Source organism: Amia ocellicauda, chromosome 14, assembly GCF_036373705.1.
Source record: "Amia ocellicauda isolate fAmiCal2 chromosome 14, fAmiCal2.hap1, whole genome shotgun sequence".
Taxonomy (NCBI): domain Eukaryota; kingdom Metazoa; phylum Chordata; class Actinopteri; order Amiiformes; family Amiidae; genus Amia; species Amia ocellicauda.
In genome coordinates this window covers 108,287-131,020 of record NC_089863.1, presented here as the reverse complement: position 1 = coordinate 131,020, position 22,734 = coordinate 108,287, and the positions used below count along the sequence as shown (strand labels likewise).

At 40.1% G+C, this 22,734-nt stretch overlaps 2 protein-coding genes across 2 annotated transcripts in view; both read right to left on the bottom strand.

The window, feature by feature from the left end:
• LOC136768187 (zinc finger protein 391-like) overlaps nt 1-22,734 on the bottom strand; it is a 142,617-nt gene that overhangs the window by 59,721 nt on the left and 60,162 nt on the right. The window lies entirely within an intron of this gene.
• Nucleotides 2,197-14,609, bottom strand: LOC136768183 (uncharacterized). Its single transcript, XM_066722255.1, has 2 exons — nt 13,721-14,609; nt 2,197-5,397 (listed from the first exon to the last, which is right to left on the bottom strand). Exons 1-2 carry the CDS (start codon nt 14,019-14,021, stop codon nt 4,034-4,036), a joined length of 1,665 nt encoding a protein of 554 aa, XP_066578352.1. The 5' UTR covers nt 14,022-14,609; the 3' UTR covers nt 2,197-4,033.

The window sequence follows — 22,734 nt, the reverse complement described above, 5'->3', positions numbered from 1 at the left end:
TGAGGCAAGTCATAGTCGGGGCCACAGTCAGAGGAACTCTGATCATCTCTTCACCACAACTGAGATAACAGAGGCCAGTGGAGGTCAGAGTCAGAGCAACTCTTATCATCCTTCACCAGGTTAGTAGCAGGTATAGGCACAGCTGTGAAATGGATAATAGGTTTGTCTGACAGCAATATATGTAATTGTACAAATAAACCCCATATAGTAAATTTATGACAGTGTCATGTCATGATCTTGTGATGTAAAACTAGGCTTGTGGTAATTATACATTATACTGTATGGTATTAGCTGTATCCAGGGACACCTCAGAAGAAGACAGCCAGAATGATGAAGAGGGAACCAACAACCCTGAGACCCTTCCAACCCCATTAAGCAGTTTTTCTGCTACCTCAGGACCTGATGGTATGCCACTGTTTACGTTCTGTAAATCTGAAATATAAAAGTCAATATTGTGTGTGTGTGGTTGCAAGTCTACATGGGTTACTGGGAGGCCTCATTTTTATACTCTCAAGGAGGTAGCAAAGCATGCATTTTATGTACATTGCAATGCACAATTTAAATCTAGTGCTTGTTGACACGGTCAAGTCGGTTCCTGAAGCTGATTGCTTCTTTTCTCTTCAACAGAAGATTTCTATTTTTATGTCTGGCTCTTATATGCACCAAAAGTGGCTTGACATTCAGAAGGAGATGTATGATGGCTAGCCTCCTGACACTAGTGACACTAGGTGGGCATACAGACATTCAGTCTGCCATTATCTTACAGATAGGCTTCCTGCAGTATTATGTGTTCTTCAGGAGATCATTCTTGAAAACAGTGGTGACTGGTCAGTGGAAGCACAAATTGATCTGACTTTCATTGGGCTTCTGGTAACCTTCTGTAAAGTGAAGCATGTCAGACAAGAACTTGGACTGGCCAAGCAGTCTCCTTCATTAGACCTGGCAGCAGCTGCTGATCTTGTTCAGGCTCTACTTGATACATTACAACAGTACAGAAATTAGGGCTTTTTTGAAGACCTGTGGAGAGAGGTGGAGGACATTACATTTTTGAGCAATGTCAATTTGGAAACAATACAAAAAAGACAACAGAAGACAAGCAGTAGACTTTATGGATCTGTAATCACTTCTCCAACTAGTGAGCGTAGAATTGGGCAAGGTGGCTTGGAAGTCTTTAGAAGAAGGATATTCTTTCCGGTCCTCGACTCAATGATTGGTGAACTGCAGAAGCGTTTCTCAAAACCAAACTGCACAATAATTAAAGGAATCCAAGCACTTCACCCTAAAAGCACATTTTTAGATGAGCACCCTCTGTTTACATTTGCAGTGATTTTTGAATCAAGAACTGAAGATCTGAAACATGAGCTATATCAAACTAGGAGGCAGAGTATGACCACCCTTCTTGAATTTGTGGTATTTCTGGAACCATTTAGGTATTCCGCTAACTTTTCCAACTGTGTAAGATAGCCACTGTGACACCAGTCAGTAGTGCAGCATGTGAAAGAAGCTTCTCTGAAAGAAGCTAATTGAAAAACACCCAAGAACAACAATGGGAGATCACCATTTGAGCCATCTTGGAGGCTTGAGCATTGAATCAAGGCGGGCAAAGTCATTTAGACATGGATGAGTTTGTTAAATGTTTTAGCAACACGCATAACCGTAGAATTGAACTATTTTAATATATTCAGGAGAGAGAGAGAGAGAGAGAGAGAGAGAGAGGGTGAGTGCAAATATACAGAGAGATTTAAGAAAAAGAAAGGAAGAGAGAGATATGATGTGCAGGAGGTGGCAGGCAATGGCATATGGGTAGGTGTTCTTTAGGAGATGTGTACACTGTGGAGTAGTGGTTAGGGCTCTGGACGCATAACTGGGTGGGGCAGTGCTAACAGTGCTGTTGTACCCTTGAGCAAGGTACTTCACTTAGATTGCTCCAGTAAAATACCCAGCTGTATGCGTACAAATGTAAGTTGCCCTGGATAAGAGCGTCTGCTAAATGACAAGTAATGTAAAAAACGTCTATCATTTCAAATTATGCGCCATTGTATATATCGTTGTGTCACAAATCCCACTCTTTACGGCAATATTTTTCGTCATTAGGACGCTTTGTGTTCTTCCCGGCTCTTCCACACTTGTCGGATGCAGCAAGAAATGTGCATCAGAAACACAGACAGACATAGAGGACAGTGAACTGACACAGAGTAACCACAATAACAAAAAGATACTTTATTACACAAGCGCACGTTCCACCCCGCTCTCAGCTAAACTCAAGCTGCAAGCACCCCCCACCCCCACCAATTTAGATGTATATAATTTGTATAAAATTAAACAATAATAAAGTTTGTTTGCATTTTAATAAATTGGAAAGCAATGCAAACAGAGGCAGAACGGTTCATTAGAAGGTGAAGTGGTACAACAGTTATAATAATAATAATAATAATAATAAACTATCTTGTATTAACGTGCTGTAAGCAGAATCGAAATGCGACAGTCAGAAATGTCCCTGTCTAGCAGATGTTAAATGCGCCACTATAAACCCCGCCGTGGTAAATCTACCTGAATCTGTACCATTTTACAGCACGTGTTGTGTGATTACTATTACTTGTGTTATTATTGTTATGTGACAGTAAATCATAGTGTATATGTATGATATATATATCCCATAACATTATAACACACGTAATAGCAATCACACAACACTTTTTGCGCTGTAATATATTTACCAAGACAGCCTGCATGTGATATTTGTTAGTTTTGCATTTTTAATGATTAACAAAATACTTGTAGTTTGAATGTCTTTGGTCTTATTTTGTAGCTTTAAATCGAGATATATATCGTTTATATCGCCCAAACTTATGAAAATATCGAGATATATTTTTTAAATCCTATCGCCCAGCCCTACTAATACCATTCCCTTTTGCACAGAACAAATGCTCATGTATCCATATTGAAGCACTTCTGGGGGTGAGGGGGGTGAAGATGTATATATTGTCTTAATGTCAATAAAAATATATACATTTTATGAATTGCCCTCATCCTTGTAATTTGCTTTAATCTTAAAATTTGAGTTTTTATAAGCCATTTTACAAAGAAAAGCGGCCTGGGGAAGTATTCCCCTGGACCCCGCTACCAGATATTAGCCCCTCTGTAATAATTAGGGCCCCCTTATGCCTGCCCCCCACCATTTAACAAATCCTAGAATTGCCCCTTCAAGGGATGCAAAGTCATCTTGGAGCATTGTGTTTTTTTTTTTTTTTTTTTTTTTTTTTAAACTACGGAGGTGATCGAATGTTAATTACATGGGAGCTACAGAATAAATAAAAAAGAAACAAGTCTGTAAAATTAGACATGACATAATGCAGGATGCAGAGAATAAAATCAGGACTCAGGACATGTCAAAGGCAGCTATGTATAAGGGTAAACGGGATATAGGAGGGGAAGTTAAGAAGCCCACTTGTTCTTGTGCTGCTGGCAGAGCTTTGTCTAACAAACTTAAAACATCATATGACTGAAAGCCTACAAATCCATCCAATCACCGATTTCATGTGGTTGACATGGATTTATTAGGCTAGAATATGCCCCTAGCAGAAACAGGATTGGGCGTGACTGGCATAAGTGTATTAGGTAAAAAAAAACCGATGCATTTGCAGTTTGGTCTAGAACCTACAGTAGCGAAAAAGACACAATCAATGTTCAAATGCTCTTGCTTTTGTTTGATAGTTCCTATGAGAAACTTTGAAAAAGCACAAATAGATCCATAATCTTTCACTCAAATTAATATATAAATTGACCACTTCAGGTCTTCTAATCATGATTACATATATATGATCATCACAACAGCTCTACTCCGTGTAGTAATTGAATGCACTTAACAATCAGAAGTACAAACCGGAAACAATTTGTAATGCATAATGTTTAAAAAGTCAGGCAACCTGATACACACACTGGGATGAGAAAGGTACTGCTACTGATAAACAGCACACAAAGCCACTGCCTCAGTAGGGGGAGACCAGTGGGGAACTCACACAGGGAGCAGGGGTCAGCAGTGAGTGCACTGGTGTTTATTGAGGTGTACTGCTTGAGTGAAGCCCTTCCCACACTGGGCACAGTAGTATGGTCTCTCTCCTGTGTGACAGCGTTGGTGTATAAAAAGGTGCACTGCCTGAGTGAAACTCTTCCCACACTGGGTGCAGCTGTACGGTTTCTCTCCTGTGTGGGTGCGCTGGTGGAGTTTAAGAGCTCCTGCTTGACTGAAACTCTTCCCACACTGGACACAAGAGAACAGTTTCTCTCCTGTGTGGGTGTGCTGGTGGAGTTTAAGAGCTCCTGATTGACTGAAACGCTTCCCACATTGGGTGCAGGGGTACGGTTTCTCTCCTGTGTGGGTGCGCTGGTGGAGTTTAACACTTCCTGCTTGACTGAAACTCTTCCCACACAGGACACAAGAGAACAGTTTCTCTCCTGTGTGAGTGCGCTGGTGGAGTTTAAGAGCTCCTGATTGACTGAAACGCTTTCCACACTGGGTGCAGGGGTACGGTTTCTCTTCTGTGCGTGAGCGCGAATGTGTACTTAAGACTCCACTACGAGTGTAGCTCCTCACACCCTGCGGCTGGCGATGCAGTTTTCCACGCAGCAGTGGCAGAGGCAAGGAGGGGGAGCTGGAGGAGCTCTGAGGTCTAAGGGTTCTGGGACGCAGCTGTCTGTGCTTTGATGATGAGCTCTCCCCCTTCACTGCACTGTCACTCAGCACACTAAGCCCCATCCTCAAAGCAGTGGACTCTGGGGCACACTGTCCACCTACATTGAGCTCAGGCCCAGGGTCACACTGTCCAGCTACAGGGAGCTCATGCCACAGATCACAGGCGCTATCTATAATTTTGTCAATTTTGAGATGACTGAGTGCGTCTCTGAAGGGAGTCTGTGTTCCCTGCTCAACTGTGTAAACACACTCCAGTGTGTCGTCCTCTGTTTTGATGTGATCAGACAGCAGACTGGGCCCACACTGTGTTCTGGGAAAGCCTGGATCAGCACCAGCTGCACTGGGTCCACACTCAGATCCCAGAGTCTGGGTCCTGCAGAGATCCGCAGTGCGAGTGCAGTCCAGCTCAGGCTCGCTCTTTATGACTATTGCCATGACCTTTGGCCCTGCGGTGTCAGATCCCAGTCCCCCGAGTCCCTGTGTCGACCCCTCAGTGTGTGGCTCTGCCATGTGGCCAGACTCCTGTCCCCTCAGCTGCTCCTCACTCTGTCTGCTCCTGAGCTGCTCACTCAGCCCCTGGGTGTCTTCAGTAGCTGTGGGCTCTGTGTCCTGCCTTAGACTGGAGACCCACTCCTGCTCCAAGTGCTGCTGCTCAGTGGGAGCTCTTTCCCCAGAGTCAGGGAGAGCGCCGGCCTCTACAGCTCCTGGGGGAGAGACGACACAGGAGAGCAATACTGAGAACAGCAGCTCTGAAAACTCACACAGTTCATGCAATTCCTAGACCAGTCATATCAGAACTAGGGCTGCTACAACAAATTGATAAAATTAAACAAAACAAAATTACTTCACTTATAAATATGGTATTTTTTTAAAAAACGAGGCTAAAAGTATTCAATGGGACACACTTCAGTGCCTGATATACTTTCTAATCATATAGTTAATCTTATGGAATTTGATATCTACCTATTATAATGTATGTGATAAACAATTTAACAATGTCTACAACTGTCCAGCTATCTATATTTATATTACATTGATATCTCCGCCTTTAACGAGTTCTGGGACTTCAGCGCTAAAACAATCCGCATAAGTGTACGGTTTTCTAGATACATTTCACATTCCTAGAGTTTTAAAGTGGACTCTGTTTCTCTATGGACCTGGCAAGGGTTGATACCACCTTTCTATCATTTCAATTATAGCTCTCTTATATCTCTAAGGCTCTGCATTCTACTGTTGCCCTGTATCTTGTGGTTTAAAAAAAACTTGCTGTGTTAGCCTCCTTGACCAAGAGGTTATGCATTCATAAAGTCTATTTAGTAAGTATGTCTCTTGTTAATTACTTACAATTTGCTTAGTAAGTTTGTTTGCACCAATCAAGAAGGAAATAACCATCTTCTCTGTCTTGTATACAACCCATAAAATACCAAATGTAACTTAGAAATGTGGAGACTGTCTGAGGACACTGTGTGTAGGAACTGTAGTACATCACATTACTACTTATAATAACTATACTACATTAAATTCAGAAAATAGAGGAGCATCTTAAATGAAAACCATATTCTTGGAGATAGTCAACATGGGTTTAGACGAGGCAGATCATGTTTTACTAATTCATTAGAATTTTTTGAACATGCAACTCCAGCTGTAGATCACATGAAAGCATATGATATGATATGATATACTTAGATTTTCAGAAAGCTTTTGATAAGGTTCCACACCAAAGACTGACCCTCAAATTGGAAGCTGTAGGTATTCAGGGTAATGTAAGTAGATGGATTATGAACTGGTTGATGTGTAGGAAACAGAGGGTGTCGATTAGAAGAGTCACTTCTACCTGGAGTGAGGTTGTTAGTGGAGTTCCACAGGGATCAGTACTAGGGCCTTTGCTGTTTCTAATCTATATTAATGATCTGGACTCTGAGATAGTTAGCAAACTTGTCAAATTTGCAGATGATACTAAAATAGGTGTCTCAGCAGATACAACAGCTCAGGCTATTCAAAGGGACTTAGATAATATTCAGTCATGGGCCGACACCTGGCAGACGAGTGCAAGGTAATACATGCAGGTAACAAAAATGTCCAGTATAATTACACTATGGGAGGAATAGAACTAGATGAAGTATTGCATGACAAAGACCTAGGAGTCTATGTGGACTCCTCACTTTCTCCATCCAAACAATGGTGGGGATGCAATAAAAACGGCAAACCGAATGCTAGGGTATATTGTCAAAAGTGTTGAATTTAAAACAAGGGCAGTGATGTTCAGACTGTACAAAGCACTAGTACATACTATAGTACTACAACAAATACTGGTGTAGTATAATGTATACTATATTATACTGTAGTACCCTGCAATTTACTATAGTACTTACTATAGCACTACAACACATACTATTGTACACATTATATTATACAACTCATATAGTAGTGAACCATAATATCACACTGACAAAGTTTCTCCGGGAACTTTAGCATTCTAGTTATTATTATTATTATTATAATAGGTCAATTGCAATGAACTAGCACAGTTATTACGGAGCTGCGCACTAAACATCTCCAGTATGCTGCTTTCAGTTCTATACAATTGGCACATTAAGCCAAATAAATATCCTAAACTGCAAATTTTGGTTCCTAATAGCATTTTTCATGTCGAAGTTCAACCACTATTTTTAAAACTCTCCATATTGAATCACATCATTCAAAAGCTTGTTTTGCAAAGCATATCGTTAGCTACTACATATATGCCCATTTCATTTGTAGATATTGTACTTCTTGTGAACTAAATGCACTAAGTGCAAAATAAAACACTATGGACATTGCTGTGCAGAATGGCTGAAAACCAAGCATAGTAAAAATCCTATTATAAGTGTATTTTTTACATGTTGTCAATTTAGAAGTTGTAGATCAATAATACATGAAATCATTTGACAAGGAAAATACACTAAGTGCACTAACATTTGTTTATCTTGACTTCCTCTCAAAATGACCTATTGCTCATGTGTTCAGGTAGATACATTGACATTATTCCTCACACGGGTTCTTAGGACTTACAGTCAGACTTGCTCAGAGGCGTCTTTAAATATATCGTGTAATTTGATTTTAAGTGGCTTTTTATCTGTAATTCTAAGCAAAATGCACTTTTGTCATGTGTGTGAATTGCCCATGAAATACTGTTTTGATCAAATGTAAGTTTCACCATTGGGTGTGTTTATCGAGAAGCAAATTAGTTGCTTAATTTAATTGCTTGATTGATTGGTTGATTTACATATTAAAAACATTGAAAAACAAAATATATGAACAAAATATTGTAGACATGTACACTCACCTAAAGGATTATTAGGAACACCTGTTCAATTTCTCATTAATGCAATTATCTAACCAACCAATCACATGGCAGTTGCTTCAATGCATTTAGGGGTGTGGTCCTGGTCAAGACAATCTCCACAACTCCAAACTGAATGTCTGAATGGGAAAGAAAGGTGATTTAAGCAATTTTGAGCGTGGCATGGTTGTTGGTGCCAGACGGGCCGGTCTGAGTATTTCACAATCTGCTCAGTTACTGGGATTTTCACGCACAACCATTTCTAGGGTTTACAAAGAATGGTGTGAAAAGGGAAAAACATCCAGTATGCGGCAGTCCTGTGGGCGAAAATGCCTTGTTGATGCTAGAGGTCAGAGGAGAATGGGCCGACTGATTCAAGCTGATAGAAGAGCAACTTTGACTGAAATAACCACTCGTTACAACCGAGGTATGCAGCAAAGCATTTGTGAAGCCACAACACGTACAACCTTGAGGCGGATGGGCTACAACAGCAGAAGACCCCACCGGGTAGCACTCATCTCCACTACAAATAGGAAAAAGAGGCTACAATTTGCACAAGCTCACCAAAATTGGACAGTTGAAGACTGGAAAAATGTTGCCTGGTCTGATGAGTCTCGATTTCTGTTGAGACATTCAGATGGTAGAGTCAGAATTTGGCGTAAACAGAATGAGAACATGGATCCATCATGCCTTGTTACCACTGTGCAGGCTGGTGGTGGTGGTGTAATGGTGTGGGGGATGTTTTCTTGGCACACTTTAGGCCCCTTAGTGCCAATTGGGCATCGTTTAAATGCCACGGCCTACCTGAGCATTGTTTCTGACCATGTCCATCCCTTTATGACCACCATGTACCCATCCTCTGATGGCTACTTCCAGCAGGATAATGCACCATGTCACAAAGGTCCAATCATTTCAAATTGGTTTCTTGAACATGACAATGAGTTCACTGTACTAAACTGGCCCCCACAGTCACCAGATCTCAACCCAATAGAGCATCTTTGGGATGTGGTGGAACGGGAGCTTCGTGCCCTGGATGTGCATCCCACAAATCTCCATCAACTGCAAGATGCTATCCTATCAATATGGGCCAACATTTCTAAAGAATGCTTTCAGCACCTTGTTGAATCAATGCCACGTAGAATTAAGGCAGTTCTGAAGGCGAAAGGGGGTCAAACACAGTATTAATATGGTGTTCCTAATAATCCTTTAGGTGAGTGTATAGCTAATGTTAATTAACGATTTGGTAACATTAGAAATAAGGTTTTGTCAAGGACTAAGTCCGTCTCTTCTTTTCCCTGTTAATAGCGATCTATTGGCGAACAGCACTTTAAATGCGTCTTCACTTGCTCTGTTGGGAAGCTGCCTGCGAGCTCCGTCTCAGGCGTGGCTGCGAGTCTGCACTCACACATATCCCAGCAAACATGGACGTATTGGGCCCATGAGGGTAAAACATGGGCAATGTGGGCACATTCAGCCCATCGAAAACCCGCACTGGCCCAATTCTGGTACAGCAGCATACAGCCACCATAGCTGAGCCAATGCTGGGCCAATGTTGGGCCAGTACACTCTAAAACCTAGACGGCTAGGTTCATTTATCATTTATTTTGCCAAATCCAGCTAACACACATAGTTGTATGTTGTTAGCACGTTAGTGTTTTGACAAAATATTTTACTTGTGTAACAAACATTTATTTCCATGATTTTAAAGGAATTGTATTTTCCTAGCTTTTCCCATAAATTTGGTATTAGCATTGATTGACAGGTTGTAAGTTATAGCCTACACACACACACACACATACACAGATCAATTAACAATGACTTAAACATACATGGCATCCTTCAAATAAATTGTGTGTAATTAAGGCATTACACTTAGAAACACTGTCATACTGAGTTTGTGTTAAATATTTTGAGTGGACAGTGTACATACTTAAATACTGCTATGTTAAAAGACTTGTTTGAATAAAATAAAATAAAATGAGTTTCTCAGAAGGCACACGAGCGCACCAATGCTCTCGAAAACGAGACACGTTTGCCCCTCACTCAGGAGCTCTTCGCGCTTAACTGTCTCATGCTTTAGCGGTCTGATCACTCGGCTAACTTGTCACATGTTGCTTGGGTCATTCATGTCGAAGATCGATTGAAGTAAGTCTCCATAGATTTTATGTTTAACCTATACCGTGAACTGGAATATTCGTTTCTATGCAGCAATTAGAGAAATGTCATTTTATCAACAAGGAATAATTAAGTTAAAGCAGTAATGTTGGTTATAAATGTTTTAATTCTTATAAACTTCATAACTTAGTTTAAGTAGATGTGTACTGTTTGCCTTGATTGAATGATTAAAACAATAAATAATAAAATAAACATGATGTTGGATCAATATTAAATTTGTTTCTCCCTTTTGTTTCAGAATTGGACTATAATGTAGCAGAAACAGCTTAAACAGGTCCAGAATTACTCCTGTGTTCACTATTATAATAAATAAATAAAGAGGCTGAGGAACTTTCAAAATATTTAAAGAGAATGGGAAGTGAACAAAAATCAAAAATTGAAGTTTACCAATTTATTTATGTTTTTCTTTAGCAAAGTAAAATGTAACAAGCTGTTAGCCTTATTTACGATGACCCTGAAGTACAATACAGAACTGCAAATTTGAAAACACAACAAATTCAAAAGCATAATTACAAATTAGAAATGAGAATTCTAAAGTTGATTGCAGCAGTGATTGACATGTCGTTTTTTCCTCTAATCAAATATGCTTTCTTATGTTTGTACCCTTTTGAGTTAATGTTATTGAGTTTTGCACTTCGGGGTCAATGTACCAAACATTTTTTTAGATTACAAATAAATACATTTTAAATAATCTTGTCACTGCTTTTTTAATTTGATGACATCAAACAGCATGCTATCTCAAGTGCTTTTGCTATGGGATTAGTATCCTCCACACAGTTTTTGTGAGGAGCAATATCAATCATAAGTGAAAACTATTAGATAGCGAATACCTTTTGAATTTTGCAGCAAGGGACCGTCACCTTGTGACCTCCATAGAAGAGATAAAATGTGAGCTGGCTATTTTGAAGAGGATGGTGGCATATATAGCAAAGCAGTTCTATAGCAAAACAGTGGTTCTGAGGTGGCACTGCCAGATGATGTCTCCTTGCCACATTTGAACATGTGGACAGCCTTGAACAACTTTTAGAAGAAAAGAGCTACAAGGATCAAATGGTAATATTCATTATAAAAAGTGTGATAGCAGATAAAAGGTATGTATTATACCAGTAGAAACATCCTACTACTAAAAAAAAGAGCAATAACTTTAAAAAACAAATTATATATGGCTAACAAAAACATAACCTTTAGCAGTTAAATGTAAATGCATTCACACTTAGCATTGCCAAATGTTAACTATACTATACCTACCACGGTTAGGGATAAATCTACAATTACCAAAAAACAAGTTCTTTATGGGAGCACATGTAAGTAGCATTGCTGTCTTAAGTTTAAAGCCATAATTAATTTCTGCTTGAGTGCAAGGAGACCAGGTTTTCCAAATTGGGTCCAAAATAATAATAATTAAAAAAACTATATAAGGACTAACACATCACAGCACTTGCAGTCTTGCAAGAATACTTATAGCAACAGGTCATTCTTGCTCTTAACTTAACCCCAACTATTCTTCTTTTTGATTTTGTCAGACTACCTTCCTTGGATTAACTGGTGGGGTGGATGTTCCTACCGCCGTCCGCAGAATTATGTCTGCCTTAATTGGTAATGAATTAGCAACCAAATTCAATTGGATGGGACTTGGAATCAAAAGATCATTTTATGACCTCAAACTTCAAAAAGTGATTGCTGATGAGCAACTTGTATATCTTACTCTTTGCCTGTGCTGAACCTTAACATTAGTTGAAAACATTTGATTTTAATATTCATATTTAGTAAACCTGCATGATATGTTAAATAAATGTTATGTTAAGAATATTATGAAGTAAACATAGAAGTATCGAAGTACTTGATAACAAGAGGGGTGATATGGTCTTGGGTTTGGGGAATTCCACTATTTTTGGGTCAAGTTATACAAGTCTGCAGTCTACTGTATTTTACATCTTTACATATTTATTCAAAATGCACGAGTTAAGCTTACAGATACGTGAAAGTGCAAGATCAGTAACTTTTAATTTAATATTAATTCATTCTATAAACAAGTCTCTAATATGTTTGTATCCACCAGCTTCTGTGAGTGAAACATTATGGCAGATGACTGAATTACATTTTTTTTTATTCATTTGATATTTTAGATGCTGTACGCCGTAATCCATTGACAGAAACAGCACACAACTCTGAAATTGAGATGGCAGCCATGCTGTGGATGAGAAATGCACGAGATCGGGCAGGCAGAAGGAAGCAATGAGAAAACAGCAGGAGCAGCAGGAGCAATAACAAAATCAAGTAAAAACCTTCACCCAAATACAAAGCCTGCTAATGATGGTGACTTTTTGCTTGTCAGTGAGAACCTATGATTTGTAGGGGAGTTTGTAATTTGTGAGTGGGTTAGCTAATGGGTCAACGTTTTATTTGGTCTGGGCCTATGTTATTTTTATTTATTATTCTTGTTTGTTTAGCACACACCCTTTTCAAGGTGACTTACAGTTTTCACAAAATGTTAGATTTATTATTTATTAATAATTTAGATTGTTACAGATTTGGAGAATAAAATTATATTTTAAATGTAATTTGTGTTGTTAAATGTTCTATATATGAAAAAAAAACATTATTATTATTATTATTATTATTATTATTATTATTATTGTTGTTGTTATGATTGTTATTATCGTTACAATTTGTATACAGTGCTTTGATGAAAGGGAGGAAAAGAGAGTCTAAGGAACAAAGAGCAGTGAAAGAGCCTGTTCTTTTTTGTGTTGTCTTCAGCCCTTGAGTCTCTTTCTTGTGTATTTTTGTTCAGTTGCTATGCAAATAAATATGGGCGGAAGCCTTTTCCACCTACAGTCTCCTGTCTGAGTCTCCACTTTTGTTGTAAATTAATTGCATTCCTAGAGAACTTAATGTATACAATATATTACTAGATATGCAAAATACTTATATTCTTAGACTGCAAGTAGACTAGATGAATTTGAAGTAAACTGTTATTATTAACATAATTTAATACAAGTGTACTTGTTAACAATTAACAAGTACCTGTATTTCAAATGTATGCTTGAAGTATTAGCCTGTACAGTTTTCTTACTCCTTTAAAGTATATATGGATTATTGTAAAATAGTTTATAAATCACAATACTATATACTTCAAATACACATACAATTATATGGTCTATTATATATAAACACATATGTTTTGACATTATTGCTATCAAAAGTAACTAGTGCCCACATGAGACCCACAGTGGCCTAACATGGGCTACAATAACAAAAATCCACACTGTGCCAGTGACTTGGCGCCAGAATGGCTGCCAGCTATGGGCCAATATATTTGCCCCTGTTGGGCCATTGCTGGGCATGTTTGCTGGGTACTGGCGAAGAACGAGCATCTCTGCACATCTGCGCAGAACGGGGCACAAGTGCGCACATCTGCGCTACTTGAGCGCAGCAGAGGCAGCGCATCGTGCTGCTGCGGCTTGTAAAGCGCCAGCCCGTCTCGTACAGAATCCAGACACGAATAAAGCAGCAATAATGAAACTCACCAGCGGCAGCTCCGCGGCTCTCTCTCTGCGCGCAGCTCCGCTCTGCCCTCCCGGCTCCTCGGCTCTTCACAGGCGGCCCGTCCGCTCCGGAGCTGCGGCCACACACAGCCGCCTCCCCCGCCGCCAGGAGCTCCTGCAGCCTCCGTCTCAGCGCCTCGTTTTCCGCGTCCCTGCGGGTTATCTCCGCTCGGTGCTCCGACACCGTCTCTGCCACCGCCTCCCCGATCTCCCACAGGGCGGCTCTCATCAGCCCGGTCAGCGCCGAGGCCAGGCGGGCGTCCAGCCCCGCAGACACGGACATTTTCACAGCCGTTGTTCTGCGCAGGCGCAGCTGCCGCGCATGAGCGGTGCATTGTGGGATTGCGCAACACGAAGCGGTGGTAAGCCCAGCATCCGGAAGTGACTATATTTGTTTGAACTTAAAGTCCCAATAGAACCTCTGGGTTAAAGTGATTACGTTATTACATTAAAGTCACATCGGCTTCTCTGGGTTCCTTATGTGATTCATCATAAAACTGTGTGACAATAATACAAATACATTTTATTAATACTACTATTATTTGAATGATTATATTATTAACATGTATTTGCATAGGTATTGTTTGTATTTCATTTATTTTAAATACATGTCCCATCGGTTTCCCTGGGTTCCTGACGTTGTTTTAAGTGATTCATCATGAAATGTAAATAATGTGATAGATTTATTTTTCATTGTTGTGTATTTGATAAGCTGTGTTTGGGTGAGGTGAATCTGCTGGAGAGCAAGAGAAGTTAGTTGGGGCATTGATGTCAGGAGAAGGGGGTCAGAGGGCAAAAGGGAGAGTTTTTGTTGTTTAGCTGCACATTGTTTCGGTGCAATTATGTCTAATAAACTTACCATCATTCTTTGGAAAGTGAGTTGTTTGCATTTAAACCCCCGTCTGGTATATTTTGCATTCTTAATTACAATTAAGAATATTAACCATTTATTTACATAGGTTTTGTTTATATTCATTTATTTTAAATAATAATGCAATATCAGCACAAGAGCTGTTTGTCAGGAGCTTCATGAAAAAATGATAGTAAAGATATCATAGGCAGTGAAAAATAAAAATGGAATCAGAGCATACATACATGCATGAGGACAAATCAATGACGAGAAACTGGGCCTTCTAAGGCCATATTCTATTCAGTAGGTGTTTGTACACATTACATTTCACCCCCCTTTGCAGGGTGCACAATCCTTAGTTTTTTCAGGAATGACATATATATATATCCCATAAGCAAGAATGGCAGGGAGGTGTCTGTATTGGGCAACCCAGGCCCTATTCAAAAGCCAACACTTACAATGATGAGAAACTGGGCCTTCTAAGGCCATATTCTGTTCATATTCATATTCTACTGAATACTGAATATTCTACTGAATAGAAGGCCCAGTTTCTCATCATTGTAAGTCACAAAACACACACTTTCCCTTCATGTCAAAACAAACCCTCTTTTTTGTAAATTGTTAACGCTCCCAAAGAAATAAAACTTCCTGATTGGTCGTTGAACTCTTCACAGATGTCAGACATAATGACCATTAGTTGTTCAAACAGGCTTGAAATAGGTGAACACTATCGCCATCCACATCATCATTCATCTATCGAATTATAGCTCTGCCAGAGCGGAAGGGTTGAACTCGCACCCGGGAACTGTAGTTCAGATCTTGGACATTTATAGATATTTTTAAAAAAATCCATCCGGGTGGAGACTAAAGGACTGAAAAAGAGGCCATTCTACTGAAAAACAAAAAATGTTAAGGATATCACTTACCTCCAGATGCCTGTTCTGTCCCTCTCATCATATCTGCATGCTTTCTGAAGTGTCTTATTCCTTCACTCTGTACTTATTGTTTGATTCTTGCCCTGCTTTGTATCCCAAGTTATTTTAAATGTAAGTGTACTTTAATGTACTGCTCTACATACACGTCCAATAGTATTTCTTGGCTTTGGTTGTTTTGTTGTATTCTAGCTACTGGTATTTCTGATACCAGTTTCTGTTAAAACATATTCGCTTGGTGTTAAAGTGAAAGGGTAGACATCTAATACTGGTTGTATGAGACCCATTCTTATACACTCACCTAAAGGATTATTAGGAACACCATACTAATACTGTGTTTGACCCCCTTTCGCCTTCAGAACTGCCTTAATTCTACGTGGCATTGATTCAACAAGGTGCTGAAAGCATTCTTTAGAAATGTTGGCCCATATTGATAGGATAGCATCTTGCAGTTGATGGAGATTTGTGGGATGCACATCCAGGGCACGAAGCTCCCGTTCCACCACATCCCAAAGATGCTCTATTTGGTTGAGATCTGGTGACTGTGGGGGCCAGTTTAGTACAGTGAACTCATTGTCATGTTCAAGAAACCAATTTGAAATGATTCGACCTTTGTGACATGGTGCATTATCCTGCTGGAAGTGGCCATCAGAGGATGGGTACATGGTGGTCATAAAGGGATGGACATGGTCAGAAACAATGCTCAGGTAGGCTGTGGCATTTAAACGATGCCCAATTGGCACTAAGGGGCCTAAAATGTGCCAAGAAAACATCCCCCACACCATTACACCACCACCACCAGCCTGCACAGTGGTAACAAGGCATGATGGATCCATGTTCTCATTCTGTTTACGCCAAATTCTGACTCCACCATCTGAATGTCTCAACAGAAATCGAGACTCATCAGACCAGGCAACATTTTTCCAGTCTTCAACTGTCCAATTTTGGTGAGCTTGTGCAAATAGTAGCCTCTTTTTCCTATTTGTAGTGGAGATGAGTGGTACCCGGTGAGGTCTTCTGCTGTTGTAGCCCATCCGCCTCAAGGTTGTACGTGTTGTGGCTTCACAAATGCTTTGCTGCATACCTCGGTTGTAACGAGTGGTTATTTCAGTCAAAGTTGCTCTTCTATCAGCTTGAATCAGTCGGCCCATTCTCCTCTGACCTCTAGCATCAACAAGGCATTTTCGCCCACAGGACTGCCGCATACTTGATGTTTTTCCCTTTTCACACCATTCTTTGTAAACCCTAGACATGGTTGTGTGTGAAAATCCCAGTAACTGAGCAGATAGTCAAATATTCAGAGCGGCCCGTTTGGCACCAACAACCATGCCACGCTCAAAATTGCTTAAATCACCTTTCTTTCCCATTCAGACATTCAGTTTGGAGTTCAGGAGATTGTCTTGACCAGGACCACACCCCTAAATGCATTGAAGCAACTGCCATGTGATTGGTTGATTAGATAATTGCATTAATGAGAAATTGAACAGGTGTTCCTAATAATCCTTTAGGTGAGTGTATATTCATCTCTTGCCAGTCGATCTTTAGGCACGATTAAACTTGTCTCGGAAGATTTTTAGATGGTTCCACTTTAATTTATTACTAAAGCATGCATTTGGTATTTGATGCTATTTCTGTCTTAACTGTGTCACCCTAAACAATATTCACCATCTCCTACCTGTCTGATCCTAGATACTACAGCTGCAGAGGAGACTTCAGTCACAGGGGATTTAAAAACATTCTGCTCTACATCCTTGCACAACATTTTTTATTTATAGAGGAAAGTGAGGAACCTAGTCTTGATGGACAGATGATAACATGTATTTATTTAACCTGCCAGGCCTGGAAGGCCCAACATGGGATCTCTCCAGCAGAGACTCTCTGAACAACAGATGTGAACAGCTTTTATACATTGCATGACATGTGGGTCTGTGGGCATTGACAGTCACAGATTTCCCAAATTCTTGTCTCGAGATCAGGTTTCTGAATGTTTGTGGTGGTCTTCCTGAGGAGGGGGGTCATCATGGAAGCAGGTGTTTTCCTGTTGTGGCATACAAACTGCCCAATCTCACATTTCTTTAACAATGGACAATGAGGTAATCAATCACTATAATGTAGCATCTTCAGCCTTGAGACAAGAACAGGAAACCCCCAACAAACACTAAGCAAACTGGTATCTGTGGGCTATTTATCTGTGTGGGAGTTCCTCTTATCACAATGAACAGAAGTCAAAGTGGAGAGAACAATGTCCAGAGGGTATGCCCTGAACTGCCTCTTGCTAGCTTGATTAATTTACTTTGCTCAGTCTGCATATTATATAGCAATAATACTGTAAAATAAGAATGTTTTCAAAAATAGACATGTTAATAGATTATATTGATCAATTAACTAAATGCAAAGTGAGTGAACAGAAGAAAAATCTAAATCAAATCCATATTTGGTGTGACCACCCTTTGCCTTCAAAACAGCATCAGTTCTTCTAGGTACACTTGCACAAAGTCAGGGATATTGTAGGCATATAGTCAGGTGTCTGATTAAACAATGATACCAAACAGGTGCTAATGGTCATCAATTCAATATGTAGGTTGAAACACAATCATTAACTGAAACAGAAACAGCTGTGTAGGAGGAATAAAACTGGGTGAGGAACAGTCGAAGTCAAGGTGAGGTTGCTGAAGACTGAGCACAGCAACAAGACACAAGGTAGTTATACATCATCATCCATCATCCATCATCCATCATCCATCATCCATCATCCATCATCCATCATCCATCATCCATCATCCATCATCCATCATCCATCATCCATCATCCATCATCCATCATGTCTCCCAGGCAGACAGGGGTTTCCAGATGTGCTGCCCAAGTTCATTTGAAGAAGCACAAAGAAACGGGCAATGTTGAGGAGCGTAGGTGCAGTGGTCGGCCAAAGAAACTTACTGCAGGAGATAAGACGCATCATGCTTACTTCCCTTCACAATCGGAAGATGTCCAGCAGTGCCATCAGCTCAGAATTGGCAGAAAACAGTGGGACCTTGGTACACCCATCTACTGTTCGGAGAAGTCTGGTCAGAAGTGGCCTTCATGGACAAAAACCATACCTCCGACGAGGAAATGAGGCCAAGCGACTCAACTATACATGAAAACACAGGAACTGGGGTGCGGAGAAATGGCAGCAGGTGTTCTGGACTGATGAGTCACAATTTGAATATGTGGCTGTAGCAGAAGGCAGTTTGTTGGCTGAAGGGCTGGAGAGCGGTACATGAATGAGTGTCTGCAGGCAACAGTGAAGCATGGTGGAGGTTCCATGCAAGTTTGGGGGTGCATTTCTGCAAATGGAGGTAGGGATTTGGTCAGAATTAATGGTCTCCTCAATGCTGAGAAGTATAGGCAGATACTTATCCATCATGCAATACCATCAGGGAGGCATCTGATTGGCCCCAAATTTATTCTGCATTAAGTCATTAAGAACTATCTTCAGCATAAAGAAGAACAAGGAGTCCTGGAAGTGATGGTCTGGCCCCCACAGAGCCCTGATCTCAACATTGCATCTGTCTGGGATTACATGAAGAGAGAGAAGCAACTGAGGCTGCTGTTATCACCCGCTCATTATTGCCTTGAGGTGATTGGTGTGGGTGGAGTTCCTGGTGCACTACGTTTGATGGACGTGACCTTTTCTGGATTTAAGGAAGCTCCCTCACAAATGCTTGGTTTGTGTGTGATTTGCTTATTTTTGTTTGTTTTGTTTGGAGTTTTATTTTTCTTAGTTTCCCCTTTTAAGAAATACATGTCTTTCTTTTCAGCTTCCCATGGCATGAGTAATGTAACCACTTTATGTTCTTTTTGTGTTTATTTTACTCTCCTTCTACCCTAACATAGCATAGACCATCTTGTTAGATAGAGGGAATGCCTTTATCATATTGTATTACCATTTATATTTTTGTTATCGTGGTTTATTTGTTTACAATGCATGCGGCACTGCGTTCTTGTTGGTGAGCGCTTTTGTGGTCATAATGCTGCCTAAATCCACAGAAGATGTTTGGGCCAACCTACCTGCCGAGTTCCTTCAAAAACTGTGTGCAAGTGTACCTAGAAGAACTGATGCTGTTTTGAAGGCAAAGGGTGGTCACACCAAATATTGATTTGAAGTAGATTTTTCTTCTGTTCACTCACTTTGCATTTAGCTAATTGATAAATATAATCTATTAACATCTATTTTTGTAAAGCATTCTTACTTTACAGTATTTTTTCACACCTGCCTAAAACTTGTGTGTGTGTGTATGTATGTATGTATGTATATATATCTATATCTATATCTATATCTATCTATCTATATATATCTATCTATCGATGGATAGATATCGATAGATAGATATACACGTGTGTGTGTGTGTGTGTATATATATATATATATATATATATATATATGATTAGCATTTTTGTAAAAGCATTTTTATACATGCACATGTCATTGCCTTTTAAAGCAATAGTACAAGAGATAAAACAATGCCTATATTTTTATGAATATTTCGGGATTAAAACTTCTAGGCTACTTAACTTTAACAAAACAAATACAGCTCTCTCTCTCTCTTTCTCTCTCTCTATATATATATACACTCACCTAAAGGATTATTAGGAACACCATACTAATACTGTGTTTGACCCCCTTTCGCCTTCAGAACTGCCTTAATTCTACGTGGCATTGATTCAACAAGGTGCTGAAAGCATTCTATAGAAATGTTGACCCATATTGATAGGATAGCATCTTGCAGTTGATGGAGATTTGTGGGATGCACATCTAGGGCACGAAGCTCCCGTTCCACCACATCCCAAAGATGCTCTATTAGGTTGAGATCTGGTGACTGTGGGGGCCATTTTAGTACAGTGAACTCATTGTCATGTTCAAGAAACCAATTTGAAATGATTGGACCTTTGTGACATGGTGCATTATCCTGCTGGAAGTAGCCATCAGAGGATGGGTACATGGTGGTCATAAAGGGATGGACATGGTCAGAAACAATGCTCAGGTAGGCCGTGGCATTTAAACGATGCCCAATTGGCACTAAGGGGCATAAAGTGTGCCAAGAAAACATCCCCCACACCATTACACCACCACCACCAGCCTGCACAGTGGTAACAAGGCATGATGGATCCATGTTCTCATTCTGTTTACGCCAAATTCTGACTCTACCATCTGAATGTCTCAACAGAAATCGAGACTCATCAGACCAGGCAACATTTTTCCAGTCTTCAACTGTCCAATTTTGGTGAGCTTGTGCAAATTGTAGCCTCTTTTTCCTATTTGTAGTGGAGATGAGTGGTACCCGGTGGGGTCTTCTGCTGTTGTAGCCCATCCGCCTCAAGGTTGTACATGTTGTGGCTTCACAAATGCTTTGCTGCATACCTCGGTTGTAACGAGTGGTTATTTCAGTCAAAGTTGCTCTTCTATCAGCTTGAATCAGTCGGCCCATTCTCCTCTGACCTCTAGCATCAACAAGGCATTTTCGCCCACAGGACTGCCGCATACTGGGTATTTTTCCCTTTTCACACCATTCTTTGTAAACCCTAGAAATGGTTGTGCGTGAATATCCCAGTAACTGAGCAGATTGTGAAATACTCAGACCGGCCTGGCACCAACAACCATGCCACGCTCAAAATTGCTTAAATCACCTTTCTTTCCCATTCAGACATTCAGTTTGGAGTTCAGGAGATTGTCTTGACCAGGACCACACCCCTAAATGCACTGAAGCAACTGCCATGTGATTGGTTGGTTAGATAATTGCATTAATGAGAAATTGAACAGGTGTTCCTAATAATCCTTTAGGTGAGTGTATATATATATATATATATATACACACACACACACACACACTCTCCCTTCATGGATGCCATATGCTGTTATATGCTGTATGACCATAAGAGGATAAGAAGAACATAAGAAAGTTTACAAACGAGAGGAGGCCATTTGACCCATCGTGCTTGTTTGGTGTCCATTAATAACTGAGTGATCCAAGGATCCTGTCCAGTCTATTTTCAAATTTTCAGCTTCTACCACATCGCTGGGGAGTTTGTTCAGATTGTGACACCTCTCTGTGTGAAGAAGTGTCTCCTGTTTTCTGTCTTGAATGCCTTGAAGCCCAATTTCCATTTGTGTCCCCGGATGCGTGTGTCCCTGCTGATCTGGAAAAGCTCCTCTGGTTTGATGTGGTCGATGCCTTTCATGATTTTGAAGACTTGAATCAAGTCCCCACAGTCTCCTCTGTTCCAAGGTGAAAAGGTTCAGTTTCTCAGTCTCTCAGTAGGACATCCCATTCAGACCTGGAATAAGTCTGGTTGCTCTCCTATGAACTGCCCAGAACTGTCCACAGTATCCAGATGAGCTCTAACTAGTGCATTGTAGTCTGAACATCACTGCCCTTGTTCTCAATTCTACACTTTTGACAATATACCCTAGCAATCGGTTTGCCTTTTTTATTGCTTCCCCACATTGTTTGGATGGAGATAGACCTAGGAGTCTATGTGGACTCCTCACTTTCTCTTGCGATACTTCATCTAGTTCTATTCCTCCCATAGTGTAATTATATTGGACATTTTTGTTACCTGTGTAGTGGGGAAAATTTACTTTTATTATTTCCTTTATATTCTGTATATATTATTGTTTCATGTTATAGTATACATTGTTTCAGTTTATCTATGAAGCAATCATTAGTTTGTATTTATTCTGTCCGAGAGGTTACATCAATCAAGCATTGTCTTTATATGATTTCATTCAACTACTGTCTTCTGGATATTCAATCAGCTGAAACAGTCAAACAGTATAGAGATTGTGTGTTTTAGGGCACAGGTATTTGGTTATGGACTTACAACAATGTCTTTGATAAACATCTGTTGCCTACACTTGCTGACCATCACCAATCAACTCATCAAACACTTCAACAACAGTAACACACTTAGGTCTGTGTTAATTATTTTGTATGTGGTAAACTATGTTGTACAACTGTATTTTAATGAGATGTAATCACTTCTGACAGAGAAGACTGTAACCCATTGTCTCTAAAGATACAAAAAGGCTTCTCCAACTCACATCCTTAGTTCTTTTCTTCACTTCATGTGAGAGGAGAGCTCTAGGTTAACCTGTATTTATGTTTTCTGTAATAAACTTGTTACTTCTTCATCTGTGTATCCTGGGACTTACTAAAACCACTACACCTGCATGT